Source organism: Caretta caretta, chromosome 1 (genome assembly GCF_965140235.1).
Source record: "Caretta caretta isolate rCarCar2 chromosome 1, rCarCar1.hap1, whole genome shotgun sequence".
Lineage (NCBI taxonomy): Eukaryota > Metazoa > Chordata > Testudines > Cheloniidae > Caretta > Caretta caretta.
Genome location: NC_134206.1, coordinates 139,803,118 through 139,826,504, shown reverse-complemented (window position 1 = coordinate 139,826,504; position 23,387 = coordinate 139,803,118). Strand labels below are relative to the sequence as shown.

General features: G+C 40.3%; 1 protein-coding gene across 5 annotated transcripts in view; it reads left to right on the top strand.

The window, feature by feature from the left end:
* The window catches only part of SCML2 (Scm polycomb group protein like 2), a 148,042-nt gene that overhangs the window by 80,716 nt on the left and 43,939 nt on the right, over positions 1-23,387 (top strand). For all 5 annotated transcript variants that reach the window (XM_048862159.2, XM_048862176.2, XM_048862167.2 and 2 more), the window contains 3 exons: positions 13,554-13,801; positions 19,812-19,947; positions 22,154-22,357. In XM_048862159.2, the coding sequence (XP_048718116.1) occupies positions 13,554-13,801; positions 19,812-19,947; positions 22,154-22,357 (588 nt within the window). The remainder of the gene's footprint in view (positions 1-13,553; positions 13,802-19,811; positions 19,948-22,153; positions 22,358-23,387) is intronic.

Sequence of the window (23,387 nt, the reverse complement as noted above, 5' to 3'; positions counted from 1 at the left end):
AGGTTGAGTTGAAGGACTGTGGAGCACACAGCAAGGTCATCCGATGGTAGAGCGAGTCAGGACCTCTTTTCTACTCCAGAAGGGTCTAGCCCTCCCCAGCAGTCTGTCTCTAGCGTGCATGATGAGGGAGAGGAGAGCTCTGGTAAGTGATCTTTTTGAGTTGATGATGCTCAGTTATATGAGGCAGAGCTGTTCTTAGCTCTGTATATTCTAGAAGTGAGTGAAAGGATAGAAATGTACAACACTAGCTGTGTTTCCGTGTGCTTCACATTCCTCTCTGCAGCTAAGCAGTGCGGTGGAACTTTGTCTTAATGCACACGGAGATTTCACAGGAATCCTCCAGAGAGATCTCTAGGAAACTGGGAGGTACTTGCCAATTCTCTGCCGAAGATTCCTTGGCAGAGCTGCTTTGTTCCATCCCCCATTGTAGGAAACTTTCCTGTGCCAATCAGCAATCACTTGTGCAGGGACCAAAGCGGCACACAGGCAAGCAGCATAGGGACTGGGTCTGAAGCTGAACGCTTCACCTTTGTATCCTTGCTTACCTTCAGGAGATATCAACTTCACTGACCCCCACCTGTGGAAAATTATGGCAGAATTTACAATATTGTCCCTAGTTGCCTGCAGTGATCACCTTAAAAAACCACCTAGACCCTTACCCCATCTTGAATGCTCAACCCCGCATCCCTCCCTGGGCCAAACTCACCATGTTTAGGGTGTTTGCCAAGATGTGTGCTTGCCAAGGGACAGAGAGAAAGTGATTCATATGTTAAAGGAGGTGTATTTTACTAAACTGATTCAGTGCTGTGTGTGAACTAACAGTCATGCTTCTGTGTATTATTTCTTGTGCTTACGCAGATGTGGCCTATAAGGGAACCCTCTACACATTGGTGGAGCACCTCTGCCAAATAAGGAAGCAACCAAGGCAGAACAAGGAGGACATGTTCTGAGAGGTGCTCCAATCCTCAGAGGCCAAAAAAAGAGCATGCAGGGACTGGGGAGAGACCCTGAAAGAAAAATTTAAAATAGCAAGGCAAGACAGAAAGGAGAGTGAGGAGTACATTGTAAAGGGCCAGGAGTGGATGATAGACATGGTGGAGGAGTAAAAGGAGATGTTGAAGTCCATAATCAAGCTCCAGGCAGAAGACATGCATGCTCATGACCCCCCGCAGCTGATACACAACTGCTTTCCTTGCCCTCCCCAAACTCCTTCCACAGATTCCTTGCAAATTCCCCAATGTCTCAGTATCCCATTCGCTCCATCCCTTTGAACAGCTTCCAGAATGATAGTTGGACTTGCACACAGCTATGAGAGCCTACACTGCCCTGCACTCCTATCTCTCTTCCCACCAAGTCTTTTGTGTGTGTATGTGTGTTTTAACTGGTATTTAATAAAAACAAATTCTCTGAAAGACAAGCAATCTCTATTTGTCTCCTACAAGTGGTGGTTAAAATGTAGCCCTCCCGTTAGGCCCCTCTAATAGACCTGGTATCTGGCTGCTCAAATTCAGCAGCCAGGTGATCTGCCTCCGTGCTCCACCCAAGGGAAAACTTTTCACCCTTAACCTCACAGATATTATGGAGCATGCAGTAGGCTGCTATGACTGTGGGAATATTTTCTCATTTAGATCTGATTCTGCCATAAAGGCAATGCCAGCATGCTTTTAATCCGCCAAACGTATATTCTACTGTCATTCTGCACCTGCTCGACCTGTTGAAGTGCTCTTTGCTGCTGTCCAGGTTTCCTGTGTAAGGTTTCATGAGCCATGGCTGTAAGGAGTACACCAGGTCTCTCAGGATCACTATAGGCATTTCAACATCCCCCACTGGAATCTTCTGGTCTGGAAAGGAAGTCTGTGCTTGTAGCTTTCTGTACAGGTGTTCCTGAAGATGCATGCAGCTTTCCGGACCACCGTGTGTTGATGTCAGTGAAACGCCTACGGTGATCCACAAGTGCCTGAAATACCATAGAAAAGTATCCCTTTCTATTGATGTACTCTGTTGAAAGATGGTCCGGGGCCAAAATTGAAATATGCGTGCCACCTGTTGTTCTGCTGCACTTAGGGAATTCCATTGCCACAAAGCTAGCCAGTATTTCACACGCATTGCCAAGAGTCACAGTCCTTCATAGGAGGCTGAGATTAATGGCTCTGCACACTTGCATTACCGCAGCCCCAATAGTTGACTTCCCGACTCCAAACTGTTTAGCGAATGACTGTAGTAGTCTGGAATCACCAGCTTCCACACAGCAATCGCCATGCACTTCTCCACCGAGGGAGCAGCTCTCATTTTGGACTCCTTGCGCCACAGTGCTGGGGCAGGCTCTTCACACAGCTGGAGGAAGATGGCTTTCCACATCTGAAAGTTCTGGAGCCACTGCCCATCATCCATACCTGCATAATGATGTGATTCACCACTCACTTCAACAGTCTACTGTGTTGACAAAACTCTGTAGTGTAGACAAGGCCTAAGTTCCTGTCTAGGCAGAGCTATGTTGATGGAAGACTTCTTCGGTCAACCTAGCTACCACCTCTTGAGGAGGTATGTAGTGTCCACATGGTAGCACTACAGCAGCGCAGCTGTGCTGCCATAGTATTTTAAGTGGAGACAAGCCCATAGTTGTTAGCAATTGCCATTAATTAGCATGGTTCCATGCTTTCACACATCACTGAAGTGTAAATGCAGCTGATGCTCCGGGGTGTCTTGAAGTAATATGCTGATTGTACAAGGTCACAGACCAAGAATCATGAGATCATGTCTACACTTCAAAATTATATCAACCTAACTTATGTTGGCATTCAGCCACCACAGTTAATAAATTGCTTCTGTGTGTGCACACTTGGCTCCTTGTGTTGGCAGTGTTCCTCCTCACCAGGAGCACTTGTATCAATTGTATTGTCAGCATGGGGCATTGTGGGACGGCTCCTGAAAGCCAGCAACAGTTGACGTAAGCATTTCAGTGTCTACACTGACACTTGCATTGACTTATTCACCGGGCAGCAGCTCCTCCGGATACTCCTCCAGAGGCAGAGGTTGAGACAGCTCAGTCCCTGGCTCGGACCGGCAGCAGTGTCCGACTCCATCCCTGGGTCTCCCTCAACTGAGCTGGAGGCCCTGCCTCTTATACTTCCTGTTCCGCCCTCCACTTCTGACTCAAGGGGCAGGCTTGGCCTGGCTCCACCCACCACGGGTTTCTCCTTGTAAGCGTCAGAGGGGGGCCACTCCACCTCACTACAATATTTAAAAACAAACAAACGATAAACAGATTTTAAATCCATACTAAACATACCAGAAATCACCCATCTTCCATATGGGGAGTCTGGTAGGTAGACCAATGTCCCATTTAACAAGGGTTGGGCCCTCCCCTTGGACAGAGAGTCATGTCCATTTGCTGAAGCAAAATGAAGAGAATTATTTAGTTTCAGTGACTCACCTTAATCCATGGAGTACAACACAATCTTACATGAACCATTCATAAATTTAGTACAGTGGTCCCCAAAGATACTGCATGGGGTTGCAATGTCTGTCACAGTGAACATCTAGATAGCAATCTAGATTGAAAAAAAGCAAAATGAAATTTTTGTCTAAGTAGATTACTCGTTATCATCGTGTCACTTTCAAGCCTACTTTAAAAAGGGAAAGTAGTATGCTGTACTTCTTAAAGGTGAAAGTATTTGTAATAGGCAGTTTGTAGTCAATGTGTTTTAATTCTGAAATATTAGGAACAACAACAAAAGTTTCCTAATTAATATGGCAGTCTTTTTTTAATCTTGGATGCCTTGATCATATACTTTGTAATCTGTCAGGGCAAAAATGTGTGACAGATTTAAAGTGAGGGATACAAGAGCAAGCAAAGATTTTAGGAATTAGCATGAAATATGGCATTGTCTTGGACTAAATACATTTTTCTACAGGTTGGTTAAGTAGTTTAACATTTCTGATGTAAATAATTTATCATAGGAGGAGGTAGAAAGAGCAAGTGATGTATATAACGTGGCGGTAAATTCAGGTATAAAATGAGGGATATCCCATCATAAATTTATGGTAGCACTCACAGTGTAATAGATGATGTCCATACGTATGAATCTCTGGCCCAAAGAATTTTACGTTTTAAGGGCCTTATCCAGTATCATGAAAGTCAAGACTACCATAGATTTTGATAGGCATTGGATCATGCCCTATGAAAGAAGTAATAAAAAAGGTAAAATGGAGAGGGAAGGGCTAACTATTGATTATCTAAAACAAAATATTGTTTAGCTAGATAAACTATAGTTTATAACACCCTTGGGTGTTAGTCTTATTGCTGGTATTTCCCATGTTTGACTCTTTCAGAGTAGTGGGTGGAGGGAGGTATATGAGAAAAAGAAATTTTGCAACAGTGTCTGGTTGACTTGTTAACATTAACTAGTCCTGAGTTCCATCATCATAGGTTTGGCAGACTTTATAAAATATTGACACTATCATTCAATGTGTTTTTTGTATTTTGCTTTACAATTTTGTACATTTTTAGATATGACTTTCTAACACTGATGACTTTCAGTGTGTAATCCTCAGAATCTTTGTTTGACTGTAACTGATGTAAGACATCCCTACCATACTTAGTGTAGTGTTTTTCATTGTAGCTAGCAGTCTGGGGGGGTTTAAGGTTGAATTAGGTGGAAACTAACCTGGGATCATCAGAACAGTCTTCAAGCTGCTGTAGAACCTCATAGTAAGAGTGAGGTTTCTGGTGGACATTTGTGTGCTCAAGTTCATCACACATCCGTTACAATTGTCTAGACCAGGGATTGGCACCTTTGGCACGTGGCCCTCCAGTGGGGGTTGCGGGAAGCGGCGCAGCCCGAGGGATGTGCTGGCCGCTGCTTCCCACAGCCCACTTTGGCCTGGAGCAGCGAACTGCGGCTAGTGGGAGCTGCGATCGGCCGAACCTGCAGACGCAGCAGGTAAACAAACCGGCCCGGCCCGCCAGGGGGCTTACCCTGGAGGGCTGCGTGCCAAAGGTTGCCGATCCCTGGTCTAGACAACATAATACATCTTGTATCGGTATTATGAGGCAGTCACCTTTCCCTGCACAAAAGAACACACAATACTGCAACAACTGAAATGCTTCCTTAAACAAAATGAAGTGTAGTTAGAGGATTTTGAAAATTCAGTTGGAAACGAGCCTGTCTGGGTATTGATAACTATATAATTAAGTAGCTTCATCTGCGAAGATTGAGTAGAATCTTGCATGCAGACAATGACAGGAAAAAAATGCAGTTTCTTTCTCATGCAGATCTTCCTAGACTATCAGAATAGGAATTTAAATGAGCCAAGGTGTGAAAAAATGAGATGCAAGCAATAGGGGGAGTCAGAAAGGGAAATCTCTAGCTGAAGTGCTGGAGAGACAGATTTTAGTGACCATAAGGAAGACTGTGTCCAGTAATCTAAATATAAAAGTGATATGTGATGAACAACTGCAGCTTTTATCCTCAGCCGCCTCCTTTCCCCCCCGTACATGTGTCACCTCATCACTTATCTCCCAGTTCAGCCCTTTTATTGTTGGTTAGAGCAGTCATCTTTCATTACACTAATCAACCTGTGATATTAAAGATCCCCTTCAGGAACTGCTTACGGGCATAGGAATAGTGCAGGCAAAAACAGATAATGTGAAGTACCTTGTCTGTATCTTTTACTTTCCAACAATATTTTCAACATCCAATTTCTTTATTCTGTTTTTCCAAGATGATAATTATCAGAAATTCATTTCTTTACGGTGATATTCAAATTATTTTTTATTTAAAACTAATTGTCCTGTACCTCGATTTTGTATTTACCCAAGTGTAGAAGGTAATTAATGTTTTTGCAAACAAACATTTATGAACAGCTGAAAAAATAGTTTAATGAACAATTTCACTAAAAATTAATATAATTACTCTGGATTCTGAAATTTTTACAGTACAAAACTTTAAATTAAGCATTATATACAGCACAATAATCTATTTTTCTTTTCAGTGGAGCATTAACAAACGTTGATGTAACATTTTTATTTTGGCATGGATTACATTTTTCTCTAACTCAGCTTTGTTCTATGTCCAGGTCACAATAGTTAAACCAGACATGCACAAAATGGCAGATTTATACTGTCCTCCTAGTTTTATATGAAAAATCCACAATGCTTAAGGCTAAAAATATTATTTGCCACCATCCTCTCTCACTGTTAGGCTTTTTTTTTTTTCCTTTTAATATTTCGTGGCATCTCAAAACAAGTCACATGTGGTATCTCTCAGAGTAAGGCATCTGTTGTAAAAGGAGGAAAGGGTTTTTCCCCTTCTTCCCAAAGAAGAGACTGTGTTGAATGTCTTTGCCTGAATAAGCCCAGAAGATGCTTTAGGATAAGGCCATTTGAGTTCTCTTGTTAAAATTATGTTATAGCAGTGTTCCAAGTGTTATTTGTCTTCCCATTACTTAATGGATTCTATTTTCTCATTTCTTCTGCTTCTAATTCATCTTGTGTACCTTTTGTGTTATGAATGTTTGTTACTGGCCATACAGTGGCTGGGACTTGGTGGGTTTCTGGCCGTTGCATCTCAGTATTTATAACCCACCCCAGGAATAACAGTGCCATAATTCAAGTATGGTACTTTTCAGACAAAACAATTGACCAGTTTCCAGGGTGACTTTATGTTCTTCTTAGGCTTGTTGCATTTTATTTTCCCATTTGGGGCCCAATCTTGCTCCCAATGAAATCAATAGCAAAATTCCCATTGACTAAAATAGAAGCAGGATCAAGGCCCTTTAGTTTCTTGGATGTCGTCTCACCCTCCCCAGATTCTGATTATTTCAAACATTGAGACCTAAGGAGTTTTTTCCCTTTCCAATACATTTAAAGCTAACTCCTGCCACCTGGTACACAGCTATAGAAATGGTGTGAAGCAGAGAGGCCGCTAAGTGGGGACTCAACAGATTGCTTCATGGTGCAGAGCTTCACTTCACAGTGATTCTCCTTGTGGGCAGGCTTGGAATAAGTGTGTGGTTTGTACAGCCTCCCTCACGTTGGGCCTTGCTGGGGTGGGGGTGGGGAGGTCTGTAGGTGCTACTGTAATATAAATAAACAATAAATATTGGGAATAGTGCCCTGATCATTGAGCCACAACTCTACTTGGAGATGGCTCAGTGTGAAATAAGCACTACCGCGGCCCATGTGCTCAGCTCGCAATCTCTAAGGGTTCACTGTGGCACCATCACCATAGTATCTGAACGCTTAAAGATGGACAGTAAGATCCCTTAGGAATTACAGGGAGTTTTCTTCTGCTCTTCTTTCCCAGTGAAAGAGGCTGTGCTTGGACATGTAAATAAGATATCATTTAATCTTCAATAATCATTTTAGATGTACTGGAAATGCTTTAGTATAGAGACTTGTCATAAATATAAAGGGAAGGGTAACCACCTATCTGTATACAGTGCTATAAAATCCCTCCTGGCCAGAGGCAACATCCTGTTACCTGTAAAGGGTTAAGAAGCTCAGTTAACCTAACGGGCACCTGACCCAAAGATCAATAAGGGAACAAGATACTTTCAAATCTGGAGGGGGAGGAGGAAAGGCTTTTGTTTGTGAGGTTTATTTACGTGTTGGCTCTCTTGGGACTGAGAGATGCCAGACAGAAATTCATCTTCTCCAACCCATCTAAATCCAAGTCTCCAATATTGCAACCAGTATAGGTAAGCCAGGCAAGGCGGATTAGTTTATCTTTTGTTTTATGTGAATTTTCCCTGTGTTAAGAGGGAGGTTTATTCCTGTTTTCAGGAACTTTAAGGTTTTGCCCAGAGGGGGATCCTCTCTGATTTGACTCTGAATACCCTGTAAAGTATTTTCCATCCTGATTTTACAGAGGTGATTCTTTTACCTTTTCTTTAATTAAAATTCTTCTTTTAAGAACCTGATTGATTTTTCATTGTTCTTAAGATTCAAGGGTTTGGGTCTGTGTTTACCTGTACAAATTGGTGAGGATTCTTATCATGCCTTCCCCAGGAAAAGGGGTGTAGGGCTTGGGGGGATATTTTTGGGAAAGACATCTCCAAGTGGGCTCTTTCCCTGTTCTTTGTTTAAAACGCTTGGTGGTGGCAGCATACTGTTCAAGGGCAAGGCAAAGTTTGTACCTTGGGGAAGTTTTTAACCTCAGCTGGTAACAATAAGCTTAGGGGGTCTTTCATGCAGGTCCCCACATCTGTACCCTAGAGTTCAGAGTCGGGAAGGAACCCTGACAAGGCTTTTGCAGCAAGCCCTACACATTTTTCTTGTAGATGCTTGGTTGTCATTTTGTTGTTAGTTTGACCTAGAAATGGGAGACTGGAGGCGGGACAATAGTTGGGAGTCTTTTACATAATGTTGGCTTTTTCAGGATTGGAGGAACTTCCTCCTCCCAAGGAAAATTGGCAGGTTCCCCTTCCCTGAAGGTGATGGTGATTTATTTTGGCTAATAGTGGATCTAAATTACTTAATCTTTTTGCTGCCATTCCTCACTGGTGAAATAGAAAGAGCATTTTCTTCTCCCCAGCCTTTCTCTTGTCCCTTTAGTGTTTCAAGCTCTATAGAGGCAAGAGGACTGTTTTTTAATATATATAGTGGTGCTCGGCATGGGGGGAGGCAGTCTTCTGAGGGGCCCGAAGTCACTATTATACTACTAGTAATCAGTAATATAATAATAATTAATAAAGAACAGAGGCAAGACTGCAATGTGATTTAATGTTAAACTTGTATAACTTTTTTGCATAATAAAATCATTCTGTTGCCCAATTGACATCTTGGGCCTAATTTAGCAAGTGCTCTGTGCCCAGAAATTCAAGGGAGTTCTGCACACAGATCTGTCACAGCACTGGGGTTGGGGTCTATTTTCATGTAATTTCACTTCAGAGTTTCTAATCATTTTTTTTATAATCACCTATCGGCAACTGTCTGAAGCAACAGAACTTCCTAGTATTCCAAATATGTTACAAATTCTGTAGTTTTATGACTTCGCTCAAGATGAACAACATAAAATGAAAGAATTGATATGGAACTTTTTAAGGAGAATTCTATTAATTGGAATTGCACCAATCTTCAGGCTTCTGAACTGTAGTTTTTCCTTTTCCCCTATGTTTGAGTTCTTCTGTAGCATTACATTTACCGATGGACTTATTCAGATTTATAAGGCTAACAGGAAATACCCAGTAAAACATTCTGGGTTCTAATTCTGCAGTCCTTTGCAAAGATTCAGTCCACTCAGTCAGTTGTCCTACTTGTATGAGTAAGGCAAGCAGAATTTGGCCCTGAACAAAAACCCTGATCCTTGAAAACCTTACTCTAGCAAGTAGTACCAGTTGACTTCACTGGCTTTGCATGTGCAAGAACTGGACCCTTGGTAAGTGTTTCAGGATTTGGGGTCCTGGGGTATTTGAAGTTTTTTGCTCTTCTACATATTTGGTACAGAGTTACGGATATTGTGTTCTCCAGATAATGACAATTTTGGAGCTTTTGAAAATGTTGTCATGTTACTAATAATTGAAAGCATGAAAGATCTTTAATTTGTGTGTGTATTAACTTATATACCTATAATATAGTAGTGTAATTAGAGAGCTCTGTAATCTATGAAAACTCTGAATATTTATGAACAGTTAACATTTTATTTGCTTACTCTATGGTTTATAATATTTTTAGTTAAATGAGACCATCTTTTCAAAGGATTTGAATACAGATTTTACTTAGGATAAGAGACATGGGAAAGAACACTGCTCACTAAATTATATGCATAAACCCCATGAAGCTCGAATAGTTGATATTTTATTTTTTTGGTAGAGCAGCATGAAACAAATGCTTTGTTTTGTTCGTGCAAATGAGAAGACCATTATAATGCAAAGCGCTGTCCTGGAAAAAAGCAAATGTGCTTTTTTTGTTGTAAATATCCCTGCTAAATGCTGCAGTAATTGCAAGCAGAGCATGGTGTTTTTTCTCTCTTCTTTTCATTGATATATTTTAACAAGTCCTCTTGAGACTATTAAAACGTCTTAGTTTTTGGAACATGTGGTCCAGCGGGGATAACTTTGTCCACAGATGCAGTGGGTTGGCAGCTAGATTTTGCATGTCTTTTCATTTCTTTCCAGATTCTTTGACCCAGTGTAACCTTTGGTCTCCCTCGGAAGGCAGGGGTGAAGGAAGTATGAGCAGGTGACTGATGATCACTGTCAATACAGCCTGCAGACAATATGGGAATTACTTTAGCAGTCTCTCACTTCCCTCCACTCCCCCATCTCTTAAACCAACAAATGCAAATAGCTCCATTCCCATTTGCTAGTATTTCAGTGCTGCTGCCGAGGCAGCATGGGCTTTGTTGTAGACTTGCTTATTCAAAAAGGCAGTTTGAATCCTAGTAAGAAGAAAAATTATCTAATGGGACCTAAACCCCCTTAATGGTCAACACGGCTAGTATTTGGCCCTCTGGAATATAAAGGTAGGAAGATGATGAAAATGAACATATATTTTATATTGTATTTCAACAGTACAGCAAGACCAGATTAGTAATGTTTGCATTGTTAGCCTTTGTTTAGTAAATAATATCAATCCTTTTTACAAAGCAGTTGAAATTTACCCACTGTGTAGAAATGCGTACCTGTACTCCTAGAATCTGTTGGCATTAACATTTGTCGTTGGAATTATCTGTGTATTTAAACATTTCATTTACTGTGCAACAGAGACTATGAAAGCATTTGCTAGATTTCAGTATAGCCAGACAATGAATCTATGAAGCACATATTTCTTTGCAATTTCTTGACTTTATTTATTAAGCACAGAATTGTGTGGTCCGAATAGAATAGCTGTATTTTTATTATAATCTTGTTTTGCTTTCCAGATATGTTGTCTAGTAAGAGTTGTCACTTGGAAGATTCAAAAGCATAACATAAAAGAGTGATGTTGTTTGTATTGGCTAAAATTCAGTTAAACTTATTTTAAATTGCTACTGTACATGAAATCTTGTAAGTACTATCATGCATAAATAAAAGGAAAGTGATTACTTTCCTAATTGAGAAGCTCCTTTTTTCCAGTTACCTAGAGGCAGAAAATATATTTAATGTAATGTATTTAATGTAATGTAAATATTAGTAAAAAGGACTTTTTTAAAAAAAAATTGCTCATCAAGGACATTTGATTCATAAATGAATTAAACAAAACATGTTTAACGTGTCCTAAAACCTTGTTAACTTGTTTGAATAGAACTTTTGTTTTATAAGCATCTGAAGTGTCATTTTGGGATGTTCGGTTCAGTTCACTTTACCTTGACACTTTCTCTTCAAATGATTTATTTGTTAAAGTTAACTCATTGGGAGAAGTACTTATAAAATGAAAAGCACCACTTAAGACAGAGCACTGGACTGCTGAGATGCACGTCACATGTATGGGTAGGCATTGTTGTATTGACTAATGGTAATTGTCTGTCTAGATTCCCTTGAAAATGTAACTTCTACTTTTATTTGTGGTGGGTTTTTTTTTTTTCAAAATATATCTTCAATCACTAATAGCTCAGCAGTAACAATTTTCTGATGTACACAAAACTCTGGAAATTAGAATAAAGTCTTAGAATCCATCCCTTTCAGCTTGCAGTAGTGTTCCAGATCAGGCATTTTAGCTTTGGTTATGTCAGTTCAGCTTTAACATTAATTTGGAATTTCTCAATTTTTGTCATGTTAAGTACAGGTTCATAGATTTTAAGGCCAGAAGGGACCATTATGATCATCTGGCGTGTGTTATGCAGGAGATCAGACTATAGAATATCATTGCGTGATTCCTGAATCAAGGAACCTCATATGCTTTAGTTAAGCCAGAAGTTCTTTTTAGAAAGACATCCAGTCTTGATTTAAATACTTCACATGACAGAGAATCTATCAAATTCAACCTTTTTGTCTCGTATTTCTTTTCCTTTGTGTGTGTACATGTGCACGCATACATGTGGGTGGGGGAAGAGGGTCAAGAGAAGTCTCTGTATTTATTTATTTTCCTCTGTTTTATTTGTTTGTTAGTTTTAATTGAACTTTTGCCTCTCGGGGTGCAAGGGTTGTCCGATTCTCTCTGCCTTTTATTTCCTCACCACTTCCTCAAAAGCATATATAGCTCTGTTGATCAGCCTTCTCATCAAATGACAATAGATAAGTTTCCCTTGGAACCAGTCATTGCTGTTTGAGTTGGCCAGAGGAGATACTGGAGACTGACATAACACATTTTCCCATCAGTGGTATATCTGTGTATGTAGAAACTCCTTCTGTTGTGTTTTAATATCAATTTGTTGCCAAGGAAGTTATCATAAATTCATCATAATGACTTCAGAGCACAATCAAATAGGTGAAAAGCTGTAGCTCACGAAAGTTCATGCTCAAATAAATTGGTTAGTCTCTAAGGTGCCACAAGTACTCCTTTTCTTTTTGCGAATACAGACTAACACGGCTGTTCCTCTGAAACCTGTCATTATTAACTAGGAGGCTCTTATAGAAGAGAGATCTGGTCATGGCTTCCAGCCTGTTATCATCAGGCTGTGATCTAGTCAGATGTGAGCTGCATAGGGTTAGCGAGGTTTGTATTTGGTGGACATCCCACGTAGGAAAACTTTGATATTACAGAAAATTAATAGGTCATTCTTTTCCCTTTGAGTCATATTGAATCCAAGTCTCAGTGGGCACTGTGCTGCTCGAGGACTTTCTTTCAAATGAAATTTAAAACTGAACTGCTGATCACTCAGTGTAATTAATCTTTGCATGCAGTGTTGTTGTAGCCATGTTGGTCCCAGGATATTGGAGAGACAAGGTGGGTGAGGGAACATCTTTTATTGGACCAACTTCTGTTGGTGAGAGAGACAAGCTTTGGAGCTTACATAGAGCTCTTCTTCAGGTCATATCCACCTTGTCTCTTTAATTAATCTTTGGCATTTTTCTGGGTGTTAAACTTGATTTCCCGGACAAATTCCCAGTTATTAAGATTTTGACTATCAAAACGTTGTTCCTCTTTACTTGGATGGTATTCTTCACTTTCTGCTGTGCACAGTTGAATAGTTGACATTGTTTTGCCCCTGTGGCAGCTACATTTAGAGGTGCAGCTTAGATTTTTTATATTCTTTAGAATTTGTTAAGCACTTTGGGATCCTTCTTGATGACAGGCACTATATGAATGTAATAGTTGTGGTAGTAATGGAAACTATGAGAAACATCTGTAAGGTGAGTGTATTCAAATTATCTCTGTTTTTTATCTGAAAACGGTCTCTTGTAGAAAAGTCCCTCTTAAATATATATATTTGGGGGGGGGGAACGGGACTGGATTTTGTTCTTTCTGGATTTAGTTAAATGAAGTAGTTTGATACCAAACACTTGTTACATTTAGATAGCTTCATTTTACACTGATTTTAAAATTTAAATTAAATATGTAGCAAGTTTTTTAAATCATTAGAAAAGTTGCTTTTGTAGTACGAAGTAATCTCTGGACAATGACACAAAATACCTTCAGAAGCTGGTATTAATTTTGAGGTGAGGTTTTTGTTTTTTGTTTTTCCCCTCAGTTTCCATTATAAAAAGAGGTGCAAAAGCCCAGTCTTCCCCTTCCAAAGTAACCCGGCGTTCAATGCAGTCTCCACAGAAGTCTGCTCCAGTGCCACCACAATGTGGCAGGAAAACAAGTCGGGGCAACCCCCCTGGACAATCTACAATTCCTAGGAAGGGAAGATCTCCTAAAGCCATTCCTCTGACAAAAAACACCTCTACTGAAAATCTCAAAACAAGGAAAAAAGGTTTAAAACCTGGAAGAAAGGTTAGTTACAGTTGCTACTTTAATTTGTATTGTGGAACTTTGTAGTGATTCGTTATTTTGAACATGCTGTTTATAATTCCATGTACAGTCTGATGCTGTTTTTCCTTCAAGCACTTATGGCTTGTCTCCACTTGAAATTTACCAAAATAAGTATTCTGGAATTCTTATTTTGAGGTAAGCCACCATGTGAACACTCTTATTCTAGAATAGAGACCCTTTTTCTGATTTAGATTAATCCACTGGCTTTATTTATTATTATTACTATTTATTATTTACTCTTCCAGAATAGTTTTTTCAGTAAATTTCCAAGTTTAGACAATCCCTTAGGTTATTAGATTTAATTATCTTCTTACTGAAATAAATGTTAAGTTTAGTCAGTGTTTACCTTACTTTAGGGCGTGTTAGAAACCAAGGCTTTGTGTATAATTTTAGACTGGAAAACGTAAAAATGAATTTCTTCTGAAATTCCATAAAAAGTTATTACTGCTGCATTGAGTAACATGTTGCTTAAGTTACTATATATGTGATATAAAATTCACCCTCTCCATCAAACAGTATAAATATAAAGCTCTGCTGACTTCTGTAAAATGACTCATTAGTTAAAAATAATAAAGATTCTGTCTTAGCATTGTTTGAATAGAGTTTATGCTTATATAGGATGATGTTTGGTTGTTTTTATTAATGTCTTCCATTTTACCACACACTTTACCCAGAAGAATATTTTAATTAACTCAAGAAATATTATACACACACACACTTTTTGAAACATGGCAGGTATTACAAAAGAATGATGAAAAAAATAAAAAGTCCCATTGACTACATTGGGAGTGCCACACTCAGAGAGCTTGTGAGATTCAGACTGAATATCATGAAGACTGCACATCTTAAACAGACATTAAATATAGCAAAATGCCTTATGCTTAAAGGCCGCTAGAGTAAACGTTTAAGGCCAGTTCGGACTGATTAAGCCTTTCACAAGTTTTTTGTGCTAGTTTGAAAATATATGGTTAAGGAGGTCAGTCTTTGATCAGTACATTTTGAATTTCCAAATAATTCTCAGGTGGGGAAGCAGTCCATTCTGTTGCAATATCTGTTTATCAACATGTTTCACTGTTTGTTATCATTATGTAATATTCAACATTTCCATCTCTGCAATAGAAAATAAGCTTATTTTGCATGTAATGTCTTTCATCCAAATACTTCCCAATAACAGTGCAATAAAGTTCAATACAAAATTCCCCTTACCTGTATTTTGACTCCTTACCATCCTTCTCCCAATTTCAATACGTAGTGTTTTTTATTAATTTCAGTTCTAATATGAAAGGAAAACATTTGTTCCCTTTATATCTGTTTTTAATGTATTATTTTTTAAATGTATGCTTTAATTTAGCAATGCAAGTAACCAGACTACTGTCAAAACAAACAGACCACATATTTCAGTATTTCAAATATACGGGCTGTACCTTGGTCCTTAATGAGGATGTGGGGAGTAGCCAGTCAGTATATGCACTGTTATGTTAGTTGTTGAAGATGTTTGTCCCTCCATGTCTCCCACATGAATGTTCATATTATTTCCTTTTCATGTATCCATCTCTTCACATGTTGAATTTTCCTCTCTGTTATCTATGGCTTTCTGTGCTATGGAATAGCAATGGCCCCAAAGTAGAGTGAAGTCACCTCTTGTAGAGTTGTATAGAGAGACTTTTTGGATTGTCATGCCTAGGAAGTTGGAAGTTTTGCCCTAGCTAACTACAGTACATGTTTATTCTCTATGTCCAGGATGATTTGAGTCCTTTGTTACTGAATATTTAGATGTACTGGGAAGCTGCCACTGACTGCCCTGTTCAGTAGAATATTATTCCATCTGTTCTAAACGATCTGTGTCCATCATCAGTACAATGTAACTCCTGCCACCATATTTATTATCCTTACAGCAACGTCAGTCACCACCCAATGCCAAATAGACTCTCCAATCAGCCCTTTCTGGCCTGTTGACCTTTACCAAATCTCAGTCCTTGCCATGTACCATATATTTCATAGTAAGCTAAAGCAGTTCTTTATAGATGTTGCAGCAGTGCTCAGAGTGAATACATAAACTGAAAGTCCTGTATTTTGGTTGTTTTAAGATACTTAAGTGAAAAGTCACTGTGTCGATATAAAATTGTTTCCAAAATCACATAATGACTGTAGCTATCATAAAAGTCTTATGTGAGAACGTTTTTTAATAGCTGAGTAGCTTTTTAATGCAATTTTTGGCAAAAATCAATCTGTGTTGGTTCACAGCTTAAGGGAAAGATTGTCATGTGCACCTTTTCTCATCCTTTCCCATTCACAGTTGCACAGATCATCTCCCTTCCCATTTGTGATCTCAGCTTCCTTATGGCAACTGTTTACATGTAAAAGTGATACAGAAGAACGTTTAGTCTGGGTTTTCCAAACGCACCTGAGGGCATTATGTTCCCAAATTCTATTGAAGTTCAATGAGAGCTGGTTTCCTAGCTGTTGTAGCCTCCTTTTCAAAACTCCTGCCTTGGTGAATTTTTAGCTTTTAATGCAGGTCAGGAGCTATCAATGAAGAGAACCCCCACCACATCACCAGCCAGCTCTCTGCTGTCTGCAAATGGCAGGCAAACTTCTGTTTGAGGTACATCTGACTTAGGTCATAATGTTAGTGTAACCCTTCTGCCCTTCAGAGTAGGCAGCAACAAGGGTCGGGTTCAGTATCTAGGGGTTTCATTCCAATAACACAATGCAAAACCAGCTTGAGCCCCCACCCAGTGACCTGGGATGAATATATACCACCCCCGCTGGGCGCCTCCCAAGAGGCAATACTCCCCCTCTCTCAAGCACAGAGTCTGAGTGTAGCAAAAACCTTTTAATAACCAAGAGAAACTACGTGGCATTATGTTGGTGAAACACCACCAACAGGATTCATAACACAACCCATGAGCAAAAAAAACCCACCCCAAGCAAATTGGGACGTGACCTTTCCCTTTGGTTCTTGAGTCCGGCAACCCAATGTCACCCAAAGTCCCAAAAGTCCAACAACCCAAAAGTTTCTGTCCCTGGTCAGTGCAGCACCAGAGTTCAAAAGTTTATCTGCAGAGTTTTACCTCCCAACCTGGGTGGAGATGGGGGGGGGTTTAAGGGGCACCATGTGGTCCAAAGTCGATTGTCCCAGCCTCTCCATGGGGCTCCGCTCTGCTCCACCAGCTGTCCCATGAATTGCTCCGCTCTGCCAGCCGCCCCCATGAGCTGTTCCAGCCATCGCACGAACCGCTCTGCTTCAAGAGCTGCTCTGCTCTGCCAGCCGTCCCGCAAACTGCTCTGCACTATATCTTCAGGCTCCCCCACTACTTAACACGCAGTGATTTCAGCTTGTATAGGGGAGCCTCAGTACTTGTGCACTATTGGCCAAAAGTGAATTCAGTTCAGCAGCCTGTAACTAGACTCCTAATGGAATCAAAATCAGCTCTGATATTCCACAGTGGAGAAAGGAGGAAGTGTAATTAGCATGTAAGGCCCTCACCAGGGGGCCCATACCACCAAGTATTAATACCTGTCCTCGGTCTCTCTCCATTCACTGAGTTTTGGAACTCATGTCCCTTGCTTAGCGAGTGCTACTTAGTTGATGGCTAGTCCCTCCATCATAACAAAAGGCCAAGTACTGTTCCACTGTCCTTGATTCACATAATCAGGATAATAACAATTTATTCTTCCTGCCCCAATAACAGAGAAACTGGGGATCCCACAGCAGCCAAAGTGACCACTTGGGCAGCTATGGGCTCATGCTAGGCGGGGTGGGTGTGCCTATGCAAATGAGATCAGCCCCTGAAGTTCTTTTCCACAACTTGCCCCAACTCACCACCAGATGTCAGGGTGGAGCTCATCGTGACTCTGCTTACATTAGTTTAAGTACTAGCAATAATAAGTGTATGTGGGATGTATGAGTGCATGGGAATAGCCATTTTTTAAAATATTACCTGTTCTGATGAAGAAAAATGGGGAAAGTGGGTAGAACTGCTTTAAAATCCCCTGTATTTTCATGTATGCTTACAAAGTTTATTAGAACATTAGAATATGAAATGCTTCCCTGGTGTGATAAAAGGGCCAGATTGTGGCTGCTCTGTGCCTGTGTGTACTGAGAACCCCTCTCGTATTCCATTTTCCAGTGCAGGAGGTGCCTATAATTTGTAGCATGAAGGGGTGGAGACTGGCCAACCTGTGTTGTGTAGAGCATATGCAGTGGTAGCAGCCCTCGTGATTTTATCATAAGCTTTGCTATTTGGTGTTTTTACTTAACGTAGACAAGTGATCATGGAGAATCTCAGCAAATTTCTAGTGTTCCTGGTTGCAGAGAAAAGCTTGAAAATGTGACCTGAATGTATCTTAAAGACTCAAATGAGAAAGCAAATAAAGTTCCCCAAATCTATTATTTTTAAGACAATCTCACATGTTCGGGGGAGCATGACACCTGTGTCTATTAACATTTTGCACTAGCAATATTGCATGAGCTCATCTCTCTGTGCACCAACTTGCAGCTGCAGGGCAGTGCTTAGAGAAGCACAATCTGCATCTGCAGAACAAGTATAATAGCAGCTGACAGTGAGCTTGTTCTCTTTCACCCTCCACTTAACACCTCTGGAGGCCTTCTCTGACCTTCACAGGCTCAAAGCCTTCAGCTATCTTCATAGGAGCAGTAAATCTCCCCTCATCACCACACCCCCTCTTCTCCTAAATTCTTACATGGCCTGGCTCTTAAATCCGCACATATGAATGTTTATCAAAACCAACTGCAGATGCAAAGAAAAGTTAAGTGGAGCTGGAAGCAGAAGGCAAGATACATTTAGCGTGGTGGGTTTTTTTCCATTTAGCATGAAAGTGAAACACGATCATTAGTAACATTTCCACACCAAATTCACTGTTATGCTACTTCAGATGACCTGCTCCAGTGTAACAGGGCACTACCACAGCTGGAAGGATGAGGTAGTTATGGCATTGAAACAAAACTTAGCTGAGGCTATACCTTTAAAAAATAATTTGTTTGGAGTGAAAAGAAGAGTAATGTTACAAATGCAGTGCCATCAACTGGCAAGCTACTGATCTAACCTAAACGATTTCTTTTTCACGAGTGACTTCTCATTATGCATGTGTTATTTCTTGCAGTTTTGGTGGCTTGTCTGGCATTTCCTTTCACAATATTAGGGCCCTATACAGTATTGTTTTGTGTTTTCCTGTAGTACCTTAGCCATGAGGAGGCCGCCTATGGGAGCTGCCTGCCAGCCCAACCAGCCTAATCAGAGACTTGATCAGCTCAGAGCATGAAGTGAGGGAGAGTAAACTAACATGCCAAGTATGTGGTTGATAAGAATTAGACAGTTATATGAGCTCCCTATTTCTTGTTACCTTTATTGCCTATTCTCAGTTTGTCCCTCTCTTCTCTCCCTTCTTAGGCAGAGGGTACACTGGAGCTGGAGGTGTAATTTCCAACTCAAGTAGACGTACCTGATCTAGCTCTGATTGAGTTAGGGCATGAAAAAATAGAAGTGTAGCCGTAGCAATAGGAGGAGCTACCCACCCCATGTAGTTCCTTAAGGTTTTACCCGAGATCATACTTGGGGCAGCTAGCCCATTCTGCTACTTATGCCGCCATAGTTATGCTTTTATTTTTAGAATGCTAGTTCAATGAAAACTAGCACAGGTACATCTATCGAAGCTGGAAATTACACCAGTGTAGACATACCCAGAGATGACTTCTTTCAGCCATGTCACAAAGCCATAGTGCAAAGGTCTGGCTGTCTTGTTTTAGTTAAATACCCTGAATGGTTTAATGTTTCTAGAACGTCTTCCTGTTGGGGAGTTCAGTTTCACTGTAGTAGGTGGAACTCTGAAGGTGTGTGTTCCTTACCTCAGTAGTGAATGGTGATTGATAGTGCATAGTTCATTTATGAATGAGAATTGTTTAAGAAAGGGTCACTTGCTGATTTTGTGTTTTGGGTTTTTTTAACAGAAAAAAATCCTGCCAGTGAAATCTCCTCCTGCACCTTCTTCTCCACTTACTTCTCCTGAGGGGGACAATGGCAGTACACAGATACATAAAGATGGAATTGGCATTGCTGGTGCAACAGCAGCAGTTATATCCACAGGTATAAAAGGGCACTCTGAATGTATGAAATTAATTCCCCTGCTAAATAAAAATAATTATATTGTTTTATGCTACTATTATTCTAAAACACCTGCTGAAAATAAATTGTTTTGCTACATCTTCATATGAAAATATATTTTTATATTGCAGTTCTCCAAATGTGCTTAGGTAAGACTGGTATTTGGTGTATGTGCAATGACAAGAAACACCAGAACTTCAGGAATTTGATGTCTGGTTAGCATGCTTTTTGGTGTGTAAATAAGAAAATCCATTGCACTTTCAGTAGTCGTCCATAGCCTAGAGTACAATGCTTGATAAAGAGGAAAGGACATGCTTTGTCTTATCTTACTTCCATCCCAACCAGTAGCAAATGACTGATTGGGATGGAAGTAACAGTCAGTGTTGGAAATGACTGTTACCAAAAGGCCATCAGACACTACTGTTACACTCCAGAGAGTATGGAAATAGAGATACAGATGTGTAGTCTGTCACTGAAAAAACAAAATCCAGGAGAAATGGGCCAGGTTAAAACAAGAACTCATTTCAAATGCAAAGGCAGTGAACTATATTATAAAATGGGTGGTGGAAAAGGAGTAAGCTAGTTAGAACTACCTCTGAGTAGTCTCTTTATTACACAGTTATGGGACAATTTGTAAATTGTCAGCTGTTCAGTCTTCGCCAAATCCTGGGACTTGCTAAAGTGCCCCCCCCAAAAAAAAATGGTGGGAAAAGTTTGCTATGTGTTTAATGTTTTGCCATTTTTAAACTGCTTTTACAAAGAAACCGTTCCTCTGCTTTGTCTCCTCCACGTCCTTGCAGCTACCCCTCTTTCAGTGCTAGACAACATTGGGGCAGAATAGGCAATCATTTCATACTAAAGGAAACCTGTCAGGTTTACAAACCTTATTGAGCCCAAATAAGAGTTTAGTAACATATTTTAGAGAGTTTTCCTGTTCTCTCCACATCCACGTCTCTGCCTCCCGCAGCTTCTGCTGTCAAACAGAAAATAGACATGAATGCAGAGTTCAGGAGCATTACAGTCTTTTTACAAGTATCAGTTGTTTGAAAAATCTAAGTTTCATTTAGCACAAATAATACTGTAATTCATTTTAAAAGAACAGATTTCTTTTATCTTATTTAATGCTTCAGTCTATTGCCTTACCACCAAGGCATATCCTTATTAGACCACAATAAATCCTGGTCCCACTGCAGTTAATGGAAAAATTTCTATTCACTTTCAGTGGGGTCAGGCTTTCACCCCTTATTTTGTCTTGTTGCTTAACCACAGAGCATGATCCCTGTGATACGTCTGAGTTATTTCAGGTGCCTGTCTTTTCTTGAACGGACAGTTGTTGGGGTTTTTTTTCGTTTCCATAGAAAGTGTCTTCCTAAAATGAACTTGACTGTTGTTTTGGAAGATTTTAACTCTAGAAATGACACAGGGCATTTTAAAGTAATGCATTTTGTTAAGGTCTTCACTTTGACCCCTGTATTCTTATAGCTCAGAGCATCCACCAGGTTAGGTGTAGTGTAACAGAACCCATATGCAGGTGGAGTTCAGTGACAAGCACAGATGGGTGTAGGCTGGGATAAACTCATCATGATAGTGTGATGTAGGAGGGTTTTGGAGGCTGATTTATCAGGTTGAGAAAGAAGGAAATGAATACTGCTGTGAATGGCTGCTGGGTTGGAGATATTGGTCATGGAGTTTGGCACCATCATTTTGTTGTGCAGTAGGTGCAATTTTAAAAGTAAAAATACTAGAGAACCGAGCTGCATTTCATGTCAATGTGGAGACAATGCAATGATGATGCCATTTTGAGCATCCAGTGGAGAGAGATTGCCCTAAAGTTGCTTTAAAATATACTGGGCTGCAGAGGGGAGGCACTTGAGTGCAATGTGGTCTGCTAAAGGGGACAGGGGAAGCCTGGGTAGCTAATAATTTTGGTACCTGGTCAAAATCCTGTTTTTACTTTAATCTGCCAGGATTTCATGACTTATGCATTGCATGCTAAGTTGCTGATTATTGGTAAACCGTGTTATTAAAGAAATAAGTGTATGCACAGAAGGTGTATGGTGGTTTTGCATTTTGTGTGCATCAGTCGAATTCAATATGACTTTCAGTGAGAGCCGCTGAGATACTTTTGATTGAGTGTGATTGTGCCTGAAGTGGGCAGATTCCATAAATATAGCTTGTAATTTTTCAGTTTGCGTCTATGTTAACAAGCATGGGAACTCTGGACCTCACCTGGATAAGAAGAAAGTTCAGCAGCTTCCAGACCACTTTGGGCCAGGTCCTGTAAATGTGGTACTTCAGCAGGCTGTGCAGGCCTGTGTAGACTGTGCCTATCTATCCAAAACAGTCTTTGGATTCCTCAAGTCAGGGCATCATGGAGGGGAGATGATAACAGGTATGCAAAGTCCTTGAATTTTTCCAATTTGTTCACTGGGTTCTGTTTGAGAAGTTTGAGTGTGGTATAGAGTAGGGGACTGGAAGTAGTAGCAAAGCAATGATTAACATTTTTATGTTACTTTTGTAAATCTTTAAGCAAAGCTAAGAATACCTAACTGTGGCTACGTTTACTGGTGGTGTATCTACGGCCAGCACTGAATTTACATCTTAATATAGGGTATAAAATGATACAGCCAGTTTTCTTAATTTGAATTCAGCCGTGACTATATAAAATTACATATTCCATACAGCATTGTTCGATATTTTACAAAGTAAAACTTGCATACGGCAGTAAATAGCCATAGCCAAACATTTGTCAAGTAAATTCAATGCAAGTCAAAGTTCAGCTTTATTAATTCACGTCTTATCCATACACAGTGTTTGTTGTCTTGATGCTGTAACCAAGTAGGTAAAAAGTTTAAAACTAATCTGCTTAGGTTCCAGATAACTGATCCCATATGTTAAACAGAACTGCTGTTGCTTCCCTTTTTTTTCTGTACTAATATTTTAGAGGTGTTTTAGGGTCAGTGTTTGAGCACCTATGTCCTCTGCTACAGTGGTTCTCAACCTTTTTCTTTCTGCACCCCCCCCCCCACTATAAAAACTCGACACCCGAGCTGTGCCACAACTGTTTTTCTGCATATAAAAGCCAGGGCCGGCATTAAGGGGTAGCAAGCAGGGCAGTTTCCCGGGGCCCCACGAAGCTAAGTTGCTTAGGCTTCAGCTTCAGCCCCGGGATGCAGTCCTGCACAGCAGAGCTTCGGCTTTCTGTCCTGAGCCCTAGCAAGTCTAATGCCAGCTATGCTTGGCAGACCCCCTGAAACCTGCTGAGGGGGCCCCAGGCCTCTGGTTGAGAACCCCTGCTCTACTACAGAGTGGGTTTATTTCTTATATGCTGAGGGCAGCTCTGTAGATAAATTATCCTCATATCTCGAACTCTCAGTATCTGCATCTTGTCATTTTTTCCCCTTCTGGGTTGGCAGTCTTCT